The following is a 14,239-nucleotide window of genomic DNA, read 5'->3' as shown; positions in this document are numbered from 1 at the left end:
CGAGACGTCGGTTGCGCGTCCTGCGTGCTGATGAGAGATACCGCTTCGGCGGCAGAGGACCACACGGTTGGGTATCCCGTCCTGGGAAACTCGACGTGCTTGGTCGAAGTCGATGTATCCTGTTCATTCGGGATGACCTCCTGTTCGCTTAACCGCCACGGGAGGAACTCCAGGAATGGACAGTGAGGGTCGCCGCGAACGTAAGTTAAAATCCCCCTAACACCCTACACTTGACCATGACTGTTGTTCTGTTGTATCTTCTAAATATCCTCAATAAGAGGAACCACCCCTCTTCAATTACCATTATTCCTTTTTTTTAAAAAAAAAAAAATCAATGGAAATTTGCGAAGAGAAGTTTCTTTTTAGTTGGTTTAAACCCTCTTGGGGGTTCGTCATGGGCAGAGTCCATGTTCCCCGAACATCTTTACCAATTTACCGCCTCATAGCAAGAGAAACTATTTTTATATGAATATTACTACCTAGGTAGGCAGAATATTACACTTCTACTGGAGTAAATAAAGCGTGTTGTGTGTCTCCAGAAACGAGTGAAACCCACATTGATATGTAAGACACGGTCTAGCACATCTTTCAGCATATACGTACGTATATTTTTCTTTGAAAGCAGTGTTACCTGCACATATAAGTATCAATTGATATGGTTGGACAATCGAGATAGCATGTAACCGGCGTGTAACTGCTAAAGCTAATTTCCTCTTCTGGAGTCCCGTCGACGTCATTGATTAAAGCTGTGTCTTTACATTGCGTCACACGGAAACAACAAAACACTTTAAACATCATACCTTCCTATTCGTAATGCTAAGAAGCGCCTACAATACCTATAAATCATTACATACCAGTAACTAACCAAACCCCTAATAAATCCAATATCTATTCACATACCTACCCGTAACCATAACCCAAAATGGATCCCTCAGCACCGCCGCAGCCGCCCAAGAGCACCGCCTACGAAACCCAGAGCAATCCAGCGACATCCAACACGCAAGAACAGCACATAGCGCAAGACCACCACCACCGCCCGCCCGCCGAGAACGTCGCCGAACGCATGCCGCCGCCAGCTAAAGCCGGAGGAGGAATGGCCGAGGCCACGCCCTCGAGCCTGGGGTACGGGATCCGCGGCGCGCCGGCCGGCGAGGAGAGGTACGGTCACACGAAAGAACAGGTGAGCAGGGCAAGAGAGCTGGAGGGCGAGCAGATGCGGGCGCCGGGCGAGGGCGACGTGGCGGAGGCCGTGGAACGGAAGCCGGGGGCCGGGGGCGAGCAGCCTGATTTAGCGGGGGATCTCGATCGGTAAGTTCGACGAGGGGAGATGAGAAGGGGAAGAGGAGATAGGGATGTTGGGGTGTTGGGGTGTTGGGGTGGTGTAAAGAGGGCTTGCTAACGTGTGCGGTTTTGGCGTGTGTAGGAAGAAGAACGAACAGGCTGCGATGAGGGAGGCGGTTAAGGAGAAGCGGAGGCGTGGCGAGGCGCCTGATGATGGGGATGTGAGGGCTGGGGTTGGGATTTGAGTGGGAGGTTACGTGTTAGTACGCTGAGTAATGGGGGTTGTTTTCGAGGGGCTTTTGGGTGGAAGGGGTGGGCGTATTGTGTTTTCTTAGGGAGACCGAATCAAATATGAGAATATCACTTCACGTTTATTCCAAGTTAGAGGTTAGAAAGATATATAATTCGCGTCTATCGTTCGTAACGATGGAATGTTGAAGTGCCGAGTCCTGCTCCCGCCTTCGATAGATCTTTGAATCTGATGATTTGTGGAGTGTCCCTAAAATGTGGTATGTTGACCAAGATATAACCGTCTGAAGGCATCCAAGGGCGATCGATACTAAGGAGTCTCGGCTCTCTAGTATTCTAGGCAAATAATCGACTATCCCATTAGAGGTATGAACTGCATTGGATTAGGTTCTATGCTGCGATGAGCTGCGGGGAAGCAAGAACGGACGATGGATCCCTGCGAGAAAGACCAATTGGCTCAAGGTATAGATTCAACATAGACGCTCATTTCGTGTTAAGAAAGGATTGACGGCTTACGCTCGTGACTACATTGCCGAGGCATACAGGCATACGGGGGACTGAACGGCGACTTCATATGCTTTCCGAGGCTTAGGAGTACTATAGTTGAGGCTCCAACATCCGTATAGAAGATGTGTGAACCATTAGTCTTTGTATAGTGGAAACATCGTTAGATGCCTGTAAAAGACGATCCATATTGCGATGCTAGCTCAACTGTCATCTATTCACATTGGTCTCGCTGTAGGCTTGTTGCTGATTTGCGCCTTGATCTACTATGTAGTTCAACTATCAAGGCACGAACTCAGGATCAGAAAGATAGGCGGAGTGCGAGCACCTTCTCTAACAAGAAACCCTCTTATAGGTAAGTTCATTATTGTCGACTTGAGAACAGCATTCCTGACATACAAATCGTAACTGAAAAGCGGCTTCGTGGTTCCTCGACACGGGCAAGGCTATAATAAGGAATGAGCTTCTAGAGCAGTATAACAGTTTCTTCGATGCGGCAACCCCTGAGTGTCCGGATTTGGTCGAGCTCCAGATATTTCCACGGGAGAGATATCTTTTCACTAGATCTCCGGAGCATATTAAAGCAGTACTGGCGGCTCAATTCGCTGATTACGGGAAAGGACCCCGATTCCACGACCTATGGAGGCCATTCCTTGGCGATAGCATCTTCACAACTGATGGTCAGCTATGGCACGATAGTCGTAGCTTGATCCGTCCAATGTTCATTAAGGATAGGGTTAGTGACTTAGCCACGTTCGAAAAAGGGATGGCAATCCTCCTTTCGAAACTTCCACCCCAAGGACAAACTGTCGACATCATGGATCTTTTCTATCGAATGACTCTAGACGTCACCACGGACTTCCTACTAGGAGCCAGTGTTGACAGTCTAAGCAAGTATGTTGAGCTTCCGAGACACGTTGACTACTATCACTATTCCCACTAACCTCGACAAGCCCTCAGAGTGAATTTGCAAAGGCTTTCAATGACGTCCAAAGGATTCAGATGTTGGTCACTGCTATTGGGTAATGACTGACTCGGTCTTCGAACTGTTGTCTTTGACTTGCTCTGCTAACTCGTGGATTTAGACCATTTGAAACACTTGTTCCTCGTCGTCGATACAATGAGGGGATCAGAGTCCTAGACCGATTCATTATGCCGTACATCGAGCAGGCATTAGCATTGCCGCAGGAGGAGTTAGAGAAGCTCTCCAACTCTGACAAACACTTCACCTTCCTGCACAATATAGCACGGTATACTCGCAATCGCCAAGTGCTCCGTGATCAGATCATCGCCGTGCTCCTCGCCGGGCGCGACACGACAGCCGCAACGCTATCATGGGCGTTTTACGAGTTATCTCGCTATCCCGACAAGTTCAAGAAGCTTCATGATGAGATCATCAACTCCGTCGGTCGCACACGAACCCCGACGTACCAGGATCTCAAGGACATGCCGTATCTGCGACATACTCTGAACGAGACATTAAGACTCTATCCTGCCGTGCCGTATAACCTGCGAGGAGCACTGGAAGATACAACCCTACCAGGTCAACCAGGTCAGCCGCCTATCTCGGTAGTAAAGGGCGACATCGTATTCTACAGCACGCTCGCGATGCAGCGACGGAAAGAACTGTACCCTCCGATATCAGAGAAGTTCGAAGATCCTGCAGTCTTCTCGCCTGAGAGGTGGGAGAACTGGATACCCAAGTCCTGGCAATATGTGCCCTTTAACGGTGGGGCGCGCATTTGCGTAGGACAAAATTTTGCTTTGACTGAGATGGCGTATTGCAGTAAGTGCCCTAGAATCCGTCCCTTTTAGTAAGAAGGATATAATTTGTTGATGATCATGCTCAGTGGTCAAAATCGTCCAGAAATACGACCGCCTCGAATACCGCGGAGATTGGCACGCGCAGAAGCATGAGACAGAGGTTGTTGGCAAACCCAGTCAAGGGGTCAAGGTTGCCTTATATGAAGAACCTTCGAAGGTACTGGAGGGACCGAAGCCATTATATGTTTAGAGACGAGTTTATTCTTCCATAAGTATACTACAATATCGCCAGCTGTTATTGAATACTCAGACTGCATTTCTCTTTGGTTCTTGCGAAATGACGGTTAATGATTTCTAAGCAGTTAGCGCTATTAAGCAATATACAAGTAGCTAAACCATTAGAAATGACACACATTGGCAAAATTGTCGCTTTGTAACCACTAGGTAGTAGCGTGTGAATTGAGTCTTAGATAGAACCTAAGGGTTGAGAACGTCGAAGATAGAATGAGTCGGGGAGTCAAATTGTCGGCCAGTCGGAGCTACCTAGGCCCGCCAGGCCCACTAAACCGGTAGGGCTATTCAGGACTCGGCAGAGCGCGTAAATTACTTAGAGCAGGCGCGTCGCGTTTTAACAGGGCAGCTGCCAGGGGTTATTTCCTAGCGGCCAATTTTAGTATGGAACTTCTGTGGCAGGGGCCAACATTTACGCATTTACAACAACTTCCAAGGTTATTTCACCTTCAATTTCGCTCGTAGTGAATGTTGATATGCCTGATGGACCAGCGTCTAAATAGGGAACCGCCGCCATCCGCAAAATGGCCACCGCGCAGACTCCTTCCGGTCGAAGAAAACGAAGTCGTCCTGACGATGAGCCGGACTCGTCGCCAGCAGTTACACCAAGCATAACCGCCGCCGTCAAGAGGCGCCGTCTTAATAACTTTTCAAATCAGTCACCCTCTACACCGAGAGGCTTTTCTGCTATTACTTCTGCAATTGGAAACGCGCTTGGATTGGGCCGAAGAGGAGGTTCGAAGAATAACACCGAAACCGACCAGACAACCGCGACTAATGGTACCGCTTACGATGTACCTAAATCCTCCACTAATAAAAAGCCAGTCAAATCCTTACAAGACCTCCCTATCAAGCACAAGAAGCTTGGCCTTCCCCAATCGAGGGCGAACCAACGGCCTCCTAGCAGCGTATACGATGTGCCTGTTTCCGATGATGAGGTAGAGCGTGGACGAGAGGAAACAAGCACAAGCCAGGATGAGCTTCAGGCTACGCCGACTGGAAGGAAGGGTATTAAGGCAATATCAACCGCTTCTTCAAGAAAGAGTGTAACTACGCGGTTATTAGAATCGCGGAAAAAGAAAGCAGCCCCCCCAGTTCAGAGTGAACCCGATCAAGGCACGCCAAAAAGAAGGGGTAGACCGGGCAGACCTGCCGCTAAGAAACAAGACAAGCTTGATGTATCCACGACTAGCTTCAAGCTGACTAGGACTGAACTTCCAACACGTGGTGTAGACCCGGGTATCAAAGGGATACTATCGCCACAGAAGAAAAAGCCTGGTCGACCTCGGAAGAATGTGGTATTTTCTGAAGGAGACAGTGGGAAGGAGAACGATATTTTCTTCGAGGACATATCGACGAAGCCTACTAAATCAGGAAGACAGGGGAAGACCTCGGGTATTGTAAATGATATTACGCTGCCTTCCGCTGATGAAGAGGATGATGTTCAAGATGATGAAGATGACGAAGTATGCGCCATATGCTCGAAGCCAGACTCGGAGCCGCCGAACGAGATCATATTTTGCGAGAATTGTGATATGGCAGTTCACCAAAAATGTTACGACGTACCGGTCATCCCAGAAGGCGACTGGATTTGCAGAAGTTGTTCTCAAGACGATGTTCTATCGGGCCCAAAAGCGACCCCGAAGAAACAGATACATGTGACGAAAGCGTCCGAGATTCCTAGCATTCCGAATTTCGAGCAGCATTTACGACATATGCAGCGTGTGCTGCTTGACCGTTGTTCCGGGAGCCGTCGCATAAAGCTTTGTGGCCAGGCTGAAGCTTATGACAAGGCGTATCAACTAGTTGAACAGACGGTCTTGGCTGGTGAGGGAAATTCGATGATGGTAATCGGTGCAAGAGGTTGTGGCAAGACTACGTTGATGGAGGAGATTATCTCAAATCTTCGAGCCGAGCATCAAGAAGAATTCCATGTGGTTCGCCTCAATGGGTTTATTCATACGGATGATAAGTTGGCTCTTAAGGAGATCTGGCGCCAACTCGGCAAGGAGATGGATCTCGAGGATGATTTAGTGAACAAGGTACTATCGCGTATATACGACACAATGGGTATGAACTAACTTTAATTAGACAAACAATTATGCCGATACGATGGCTTCACTGTTAGCGCTTCTGTCCCATCCGGCGGAAATCATGGGGGCTGAGGATGGTGTAACATCTAAGTCCGTCGTCTTTATTATCGACGAGTTCGACTTGTTCGCGACGCATGCTCGCCAGACTCTACTATACAACTTATTTGACATCGCCCAAGCGAGAAAAGCGCCGATTGCGGTGCTAGGGTTAACCACGAGGATAGATGTCGTGGAAAGTTTGGAGAAGAGAGTGAAGAGTCGATTCAGTCACCGATACGTTTACATGTCGCTTCCGAAGACGTTAGCGTCTTATTGGGACATCTGCAAGCAAGGACTTTGTGTCGATGAAGAGGATCTTCGTCACGAAGGGTTCGACCTCAGTCTGCAAGGGATTTACAAGTTCCGAGATTATTGGGACAAGAAGATCGAGGTATGTTGCCATTATTGTGAATTTCTTCGTGTGCTTTTGCTGATGCGTGCTAGACCCTACGTAAGACTCCAGCCTTCGAAGATCACCTTGAATATCACTATTATACGACAAAATCTGTGCCGACATTTCTCACATCTTGCATTCTACCCCTATCGATGATTTCGGCATCCTCGTTAGATCTGGCAATACAGTCGAACCCGGTGGGCTGCGTCTCCCTAGAACCTTCGGGGTCAAGCCTCCATCTTCTAGCAACGCTGTCAGACCTCGAGTTAGCACTGCTCATTTCAGCGGCCCGGCTAGACATTGTTGCTCATACTGATACCGTCAATTTTGCGATGGCGTATGACGAATATAGCTCTCAGATGGGTAAGCAACGAGTGCAGTCGGCTTCGTCCGGTATATTGGCGCTAGGGGCTGGCGCAAGGACATGGGGTCGGGGCGTGGCTGTTGTAGCGTGGGAGCGTTTAGTGTCTCTTGGTATACTAATTCCAGCCGGTATTGGCGGCCGGAGCAATGCTCTGCACGCCGGTCTAGAGGGCAAGATGTGGAAACTGGATGTTGCACTGGATGAGATTCCTACGGCTTGCGAGCTGCCGGGGTTTCTATCCCGATGGTGCAGCCAGATCTAACTTATTATAGATCCATTGACACCTGCATATGCCGTCGCGGGACTCGCATGGATATGAATAAATGCACACAACCGTTATCTAGGCCATCCTAGGCTTTGCTCAGCCAGCCGGATTCAAAGACATCCGCCAGCTCTAGCCAGCCACCAGACTAAGTCCCAGGTTAAAAATACATAGATATTTTCGTGCAGACTATTAAGCACGAGCCAGAGCACGAGCACGGACTGATTGCGCTTGCAACGTCGGTAAGACAGACATCGTTTTCCCCATTGTTTCCTCAATTGCGCCAGCATTGATAGGGTACGAGGGAGCCAACCACGATATCCTTCTAAGGGGTAGCGCATATTTTCCCCGTAAGCCGTTCTATTTTGGGCTCCTGATCAAGCCCAAAAATCAATACCACAGCCTCGTCATGCAGGGAGAGGTGGCCAGAAACGCCAACGATGCTTTCAACCCCGTTGATCGCCCGACGAATGCGACCAATCGTGTAAGAGTTTTGTTTCTACTTCTCCATGAAACGAGAAACAACAACTGGGTGGTTATAGAATAGCAAATTAAACTACCTTATTTCAAGCTCCAAGCTCCATTATGTGACCTACTATTCCAACCTTCATCAATTTCTGCATTTTTCTTACTTCACTCTACACTCTTCTCTTCATCCGATATCCTCGTCGCCGTGTTAGTCAGCTGATTATAGCAGTGCAGTACATAGCTATATCGCGCGCAAGTAATCTAAATCGATCTAGCAAACCAAGCTTCGTGCCATTTCGACTAGTGACATACTCTACTCGTTTATCCGATCACGTATTCCTTTCGCTTCCGCGACCTATTGCAAACAATTTTCTTTTGCGCGAGCCATTTCTTTCCCAAAAATCCTGGATTTACGGTAGTCTAATTACCTCGGCATCTCACAGCCTCTTCTTCGCGAGCGGCCTTTTAACTCCGTCCCATTATATCGTCGTCTTGGCAGTGACGTGCGTCGCACGCAGTTGGGTTTTATTTAGGGTGCGCGATGACGATGTCGAAGCGCACGACGTTCACGACGATCTCGCCGCTGCCGCCGGGCATCACGCGCGAGGTCGTCATCAGCTTCCTGCACAGCCACGTCGAGATGATCGACCTGAACCCGCTCGTGATCGAGCGGCACCCGATCTCGCCGCCGCCGCACGCGGCCCCCGAGGAGCGCCGGTGCGTGTGGTGGAGCCTGACGGACAAGATCTCGTACCTGCCCGGCGGCGTCGTCTCGGGCGACATCACGTACACCGCCGCCTTCAACGACCTGCCGAACGGCGTCCAGACGCACATCTACGCCCCCATGAGCACCGACATCCGCGAGCGCTGGAGCCTGAACGGGACCCTGCCCGGCGAGCCCCCCGAGCCGGTCGAGCTGGGGATCGGCGCGCCGAGGCAGGGGCTCTATTTGCGCGAGGTAAGTTCATGTCCAAATCTCTCGCTACGCTGCTACCTTAACAGCTACCTACATGCCTACCCACCTGCCTGCCTGCCTACCTACCTATCCCCCAAGCCAACATCAAACTAACAAGTAAAAAAAAAAGGACGTCGATCTAAGATGCAACTTCGTAATGTCCTCCTTCGTCAAGAAGACGCTAAAGAAAGCGCACGGAACCCTAGTAGAAAAACTGCTAGAAAAGGCCGCCGCCTCGGCCCCAGCGAAGCCGCTCCCCCAGGTCCCCGTCGCGAGCCACCAGCACACGGGGTCGAGCGCGCATAGCGGGAGCGGGAGCGGGAGCGCGCGTTCTAATCGCTCTTCCGCGGGCCACGCTTACCCGCCGGCGCCGTATCAGCGGCACTCGCACTCGCACTCGCGGCAGGGGTCTAATTCGCATGGCCAGGGTCACGTATCGCCGCCGCCGCCGGGTAGGTCGTCGCCGTACGACCGTAGGAGTGGGAGTGGGAGTGGGGTTGGGAGTGTTACGAATCCAGCGGCGCCGTTGAGCGTGGATGTCGGCGCTGCGAACGGTAGTTTCATGCCCGAGCCGCTGCGCGTGAACCGCAGTCGCGCGCCGTATCACTCCGGGCTGGAGGTCGTGGCGCCGCTACAGCAACAGCAGCGCCAGACGCTGAATGGGGGGTGGTCGGCCGAGAAGCCAAGGTTCGGACAGCAGCAGGTTCCGAGGCCGGGCGACGGGGGCGGGTTTCGTGCGGAGTTGGAGTGATGGGTGGGTTCGGATAGAAGGCCACGCTATTTCGTTTAGGTGTACCTATGGTTTATCGGGTTTTTGTTTTTTTCTACGTTCATGCATCGAGGTCCGGAGTACCCGCGTTCGAGCGCCGTGGCGTCTGGGAAATTAAGGGATACCTTCGTTTTCTTAAGGAGCGAATGAGTCGCCGAATCGGGTTATGGGGAAGGAAGTAAAGCCTGGTAGGGCGCGAAAGATCGTGTTATATACCCCGGAGAGTTGTGGTTATTAGTGATAAATCCCAGAGCCCGGTTTGATTTGTCCTCTTATATGTGCGTCCTTGGTGTCTTTTGATGAATGTTCCGTTGTTGGGCGAGACTTGGGAGTTTGCTTGTAGATCCGACTGGTAGCATGCCTCTCTAGTCCGTAGCTTCCACGTCGATTCATGCTCCCGAAAGCCAGAGATAATGTAAGCTTCCATCGCGAGCAACGTTTCCAGAATTTACTTGCTACCTATAAATGAGTAACTAGATCGTACCTCTGTCCGGAAAAGCGGGTTGTTCATACGGTTGCCACGTAGGCTTCAATTCATCGTAAACTACCTATCAACAGGGCATATAATGTGTCCTAGCCAGTAGTAAAGCCTGATAGGGTACTTGAACGTAAATTTGGCGTGTTACCTAGTTGGGTTCAACGGGTAGCCAGTTAAGATCGTCAAGTGCCCCTCGAGGGGGACTGGAGCAATCTCAGGGGTCGATAGAAAGATCACAAGGCATAATGAACGGTAATTTTCTAAGACGGACCTATTCGTCAGAGCTCTAAGGCCTTTGGGTACCTACCTAGCTTGAGGGTTAAAAAATCCTTCTCGTTGAAGCCTACTCTCCATCCATTCCCATTTGCCGGATTTGTCGTAGGATTTATGGCCTATGGGCTACCTTCCCACGTATTTCTAATGCTCCAATAAGCCTTAGTCCTGGCACTTGCGAAAATAGGTAACTTCCGTCACTCCTAATGTATTATATAATAATTTCTTTGTGTTTCGAATCATTATCGTCATTTCGACGTGTTCCTGCTTATGTGTTATAAGAAATTATGTATTGAGGATCACTGCTTTACACGGTAATTTATTCAAAATGACGTGGGTACTCATGTATAACAACTTGCCTGGTCAACAAAGCCTAATCCGCAGACTACAAACCGTCCATTGCCGTAGCAAGTTGCTACGAAATTGGCAAGAAGGGTTACGGGGATCGAGGTAGCCTAAAGTCGCCCCTCGTATGACGCCTAGGTAAACAAGGCGAGTCGCAGTAGAAGTCAGAGATTCATCTTGTTCATCTGTTGAATACTAACAAGTATGGTGAACTCTCCCATGGCAAGGAATTGACTGTAGGGGGGTCTACTTGGAAGCTACCCCTAATCTTAGGCCTTATCCCAAGAAGAATCAGCGACTTAAGTATGTATACTTTTACATCTGATGCCACTACAGTTCAAAAACGAGTTTGAATCGATGGTTCTTTTGTTCACACTGAGTTTTCCTGCTAACCATATTCTGCTGAGACCCTTGTCAGTGGTCCGTCTTCCTCAAGGACAATTCTCATCAAATTGTCCTATTAGGGACGCTATACCCTATCTCTCGTAGAAAGCATGATGTATTCGGTAAACAATAAGCAGTCAATGACCCCAGGGTGAACCAATACTCCCATTACAAGTACCCCTGGGGACATGTAATTATCCGGAATGTGCCTTAGATGGCTTGGGATCAAGGCTATGGCAACATCGGAAGATAAATCTACATGTTTACCTATAGTGAAGACATTTTTCCAGCCCATTCTAATATCAAAGAAGACAGTCTAGTTAATTAACATCTTAAGCTATATCCAGAAGGCTTGACTAACTACATAAGGGGGGAGGGGGTTACGGATTGATGATATGGTGGAATTTATTGTTTAATATCATCGAATACTCGACTGTTCTGCCTCAAATCATGAATGCAACACCACAGAGTGAAACATGAATAATCATCCCTCCGTATCTAGATGCTGCCTCATATAATAGCTAGGATAACCCACATACCCTTGATGTTAAGTTATGTAGAGATGGCACTTAGCAGTAGGACTAGTCTGTAGGTTCAACAGACGGCCAAGTGTACTCGAGCTTGTGTACTTACCAGTGATTATCTTGTATCTATAAGTATCTAATGTTTAGCATAGGCGGTGAAGTGGCACCGGGCAGACCTGGTAAAATTCTTGGGTAGGATACCTATGTGATCTCAGGATGCTATCTACAATGTTGTGTAAAGGAGTGGCGAGTGAGAAGGAAACCGACCCCCAATATTTAAACCCCGAGCGTCTAGAATATTAACTGCATATAAGACTTCTTGTGCTACATCTTATTAATATCTATGATACTTTATCTCAATTAGCCGAGCTGAGTTTCTTACATTGAAGCTGTAAGATAAGACTCCTGGTGTACTCTTTACTCCCAGAGTCCCAGCTAGCAAATCCCGTAAGACAGCATTGATTTCATGTCCTCTTTTATATGGAAGTGGTTCCTACCGAACAGACACCGAAGAATTTCATAAGCTGATGTCTTCACCTACATCAATAGCCGGAAGGCGTCGGCATGCTATCGAGCCAAACAAGGCCCAACCTTGAGCGGAATATGATGCGAATGTACTACGGCCGAAAACCGTGCAGGATATATTGGTATCAGACCACTACTAAGGATATTATGATCGACTGTAAGCCACATTAGGGCGCGGAGATTCGGAATTCAGATTCGGAATAGCAATAAAAGGGCTGAAGTCGCCGAATCTCTGCTATACCCGGAACTCTGAGCTACTACGGACGTTATATGATCCGGAGAAGACAAGTTTCGGAGAACAAACACGCGCTATATCACTCTCATCTCATCTCAAATCGTGAACTCTCGCATATCGGAGATGTCCAGACTCCAGACATGCTCGAGGCCACGTGCGTTTCCGGGAAACCCCAGCGAGTCGGACGACGAGCAAGGTTCGAAGCGGCAATAGACAATAAACGCATGAAGCGCCTCCAAGGGGACATGCGATCGGACGTCCACCATCGGCAAACCTAGTACCTAGGTAATTATCGTCATCCCCATCCCTAGTAGAATTGGCTACCTACCCATCGTCGGCATTAATCTACGTAAAATCCCGACTCATTGGGTCATCACTAAACGTAGGGCGTAACTTGGACGATAGTCCAAACACTCAGCGGTCGGAAGACCTTGTAGTAGTTCCCGCGGAAACCTGCTTTGCCGGAATTTCCCAAGGCTCCTAAAGCTCCCTGACCGCTCTGTCGGGATACCTAGGTAGATATCGTCCCTTTTGCCACGACTCCATCACAGCTGACCGCCGGGGAGCTGTTCTCTCGAACTGACAGGCTCAGCTTAGAATATCAGTGGAGAAAAGGCAAGCCATCGTTCGGCCAGTCCGGGGCTGAAGAAACCTGAGAAATCATGAAAAAAAAGACCCGAATCACAAAAAGCTGTGTGAATTAGCTACTGATACCCAGCAAGTCGTTTGGAAAGTAGCCTTATTATTGCGCACTATGTAGATTCAACACGGACTCAAACGACCGGGGAACAACGCGATAACAAGGATTTGCCTTGTTCGAGCGCATGAAGTCCCGAGACCTTGACCGACCCTGATATAAGGGGGGTAAAGTTCTAGATGCCGAAAAGTTGTGGGTACAATGGGTTTGATCGCACGTGAGGCATGTCAAGAACAATGAGAGATACAGGCGCCTGTCTCATTGCTCGAACCATGGACCCGGTAGCCCTTCGTGCATCCATGGGGATCGCGAGGAAAATGCCGGTTTGGGTCAGCTCATGTTAGCATGTTCGAGCGGCGCACGAAAAAATAAAATAAAAATAATAATAAAAAATAAAGAAATCAAAAATTAAGCGGCTCAAAAGAGCGCAGACAGGTAGGTAGGCGTGCAAACTCCTCCATACCACGTGGGATACCCGCCCGGGCGGTCAGCCGTAACGTGAGTACAGGGCCAGATAACGCCGGGAAGTTCAGGCAGGGCAGGGGCAGACGAACCCCAGGGAATATTCGTGCTCGGACAGCGTGGTGGAGCGCGCTTAGCATAGCGCATCGTCCAAACTTACCTAAGGTAGGGCCGGCTGGCTGGCTGGCTGGCTGGCGCATCGTACGAGAATAGAGACCCGACGACCTAATCGAGGAAAGGCTTCTTCTAGGGAAAGAAGCTGTAGGGCCGGATTGATTCGTTGGGATTATTATAAGGAGGGGGAAGTCTTCTATATGGTAACCATATCGAGGTAGTGCTGTATGTATGAGATAAGACTATTTAAGAGCCTAACGGCCCTATGGCTTCAAGGGTCTAGGTGCTTAAGCCGCTTCTAGAAGTCTACTACGTAGTAGAATCGAGTACGATACATACCTCTGTAGAAATTCTAGACACGATGTGTTGTTGCAGTGATGTATTCTGGTATTATAGGTACACCAGAATGCTCAAGGCTAGAAGTACACAAAATGTATGCACGTATATAGATGGCAATACCTTTCGTGCAGTTGGAGTACCGAGCAGTTCGAGTTCTCGGGACTAGTCGAGACAATCTCCCGCGTCTTGCTTGCCTGCCACGTGTGAGATCGCCAAGTAATTGGGTTTTTCTTTCTTACTGTCGTGCTGTCTGAGAGCCATGCCATGCCATGCCATGCCGTGCCATGCCGTGCCAGGATCTTTTGTACGGACACCACGGGCTAATAACGTGGACGAGCATCATTCTAGTACATAGTAGGTAGCAAAACTGCCGTGTCCCCTATTTGGCAAGGAGCATCAGGAAGGCTTGGTGGCTGGGCCTTTGGTTGAC

The 14,239-nt window shown here is 49.3% G+C and overlaps 3 protein-coding genes across 3 annotated transcripts; all 3 read left to right on the top strand.

The window, feature by feature from the left end:
• Positions 1–2,229: 2,229 nt before the first annotated feature.
• F4807DRAFT_451172 (cytochrome P450 monooxygenase CYP539B5) lies at positions 2,230–4,048 on the top strand (the record flags this gene model as incomplete). The annotated part of the gene is made up of 5 exons (XM_048000212.1): positions 2,230–2,389; positions 2,451–2,928; positions 2,988–3,056; positions 3,120–3,820; positions 3,885–4,048. 5 exons carry the CDS (start codon positions 2,230–2,232, stop codon positions 4,046–4,048), a joined length of 1,572 nt encoding a protein of 523 aa, XP_047855552.1.
• A 399-nt stretch (positions 4,049–4,447) lies between these two features.
• On the top strand, positions 4,448–7,746 carry F4807DRAFT_47779 (origin recognition complex subunit 4 C-terminus-domain-containing protein). The gene is made up of 3 exons (XM_048003084.1): positions 4,448–6,131; positions 6,181–6,612; positions 6,666–7,746. The coding sequence occupies exons 1-3, from the start codon at positions 4,614–4,616 to the stop codon at positions 7,239–7,241; spliced, it is 2,526 nt and encodes an 841-aa protein (XP_047855551.1). The 5' UTR covers positions 4,448–4,613; the 3' UTR covers positions 7,242–7,746.
• Positions 7,747–9,528, top strand: F4807DRAFT_47780 (uncharacterized protein). Its single transcript, XM_048003085.1, has 2 exons — positions 7,747–8,667; positions 8,795–9,528. The coding sequence occupies exons 1-2, from the start codon at positions 8,251–8,253 to the stop codon at positions 9,413–9,415; spliced, it is 1,038 nt and encodes a 345-aa protein (XP_047855550.1). The 5' UTR covers positions 7,747–8,250; the 3' UTR covers positions 9,416–9,528.
• Positions 9,529–14,239: the final 4,711 nt, after the last annotated feature.

Source organism: Annulohypoxylon truncatum, assembly GCF_022578515.1.
Source record: "Annulohypoxylon truncatum strain CBS 140777 unplaced genomic scaffold F4807scaffold_11, whole genome shotgun sequence".
Classification (NCBI taxonomy): domain Eukaryota; kingdom Fungi; phylum Ascomycota; class Sordariomycetes; order Xylariales; family Hypoxylaceae; genus Annulohypoxylon; species Annulohypoxylon truncatum.
This window is presented reverse-complemented; position numbering and strand designations above follow the sequence as displayed.

Coding starts and splice junctions, on each gene's coding strand:
- F4807DRAFT_47779 (XM_048003084.1), top strand. CDS start 4,614: ATGGCCACCGCGCAGACTCCTTCCGGTCGAAGAAAACGAAGTCGTCCT. Junction 6,132..6,180: donor AGGATGATTTAGTGAACAAG/GTACTATCGCGT, acceptor AACTTTAATTAG/ACAAACAATTATGCCGATAC. Junction 6,613..6,665: donor ATTGGGACAAGAAGATCGAG/GTATGTTGCCAT, acceptor GATGCGTGCTAG/ACCCTACGTAAGACTCCAGC.
- F4807DRAFT_47780 (XM_048003085.1), top strand. CDS start 8,251: ATGACGATGTCGAAGCGCACGACGTTCACGACGATCTCGCCGCTGCCG. Junction 8,668..8,794: donor AGGGGCTCTATTTGCGCGAG/GTAAGTTCATGT, acceptor TAAAAAAAAAAG/GACGTCGATCTAAGATGCAA.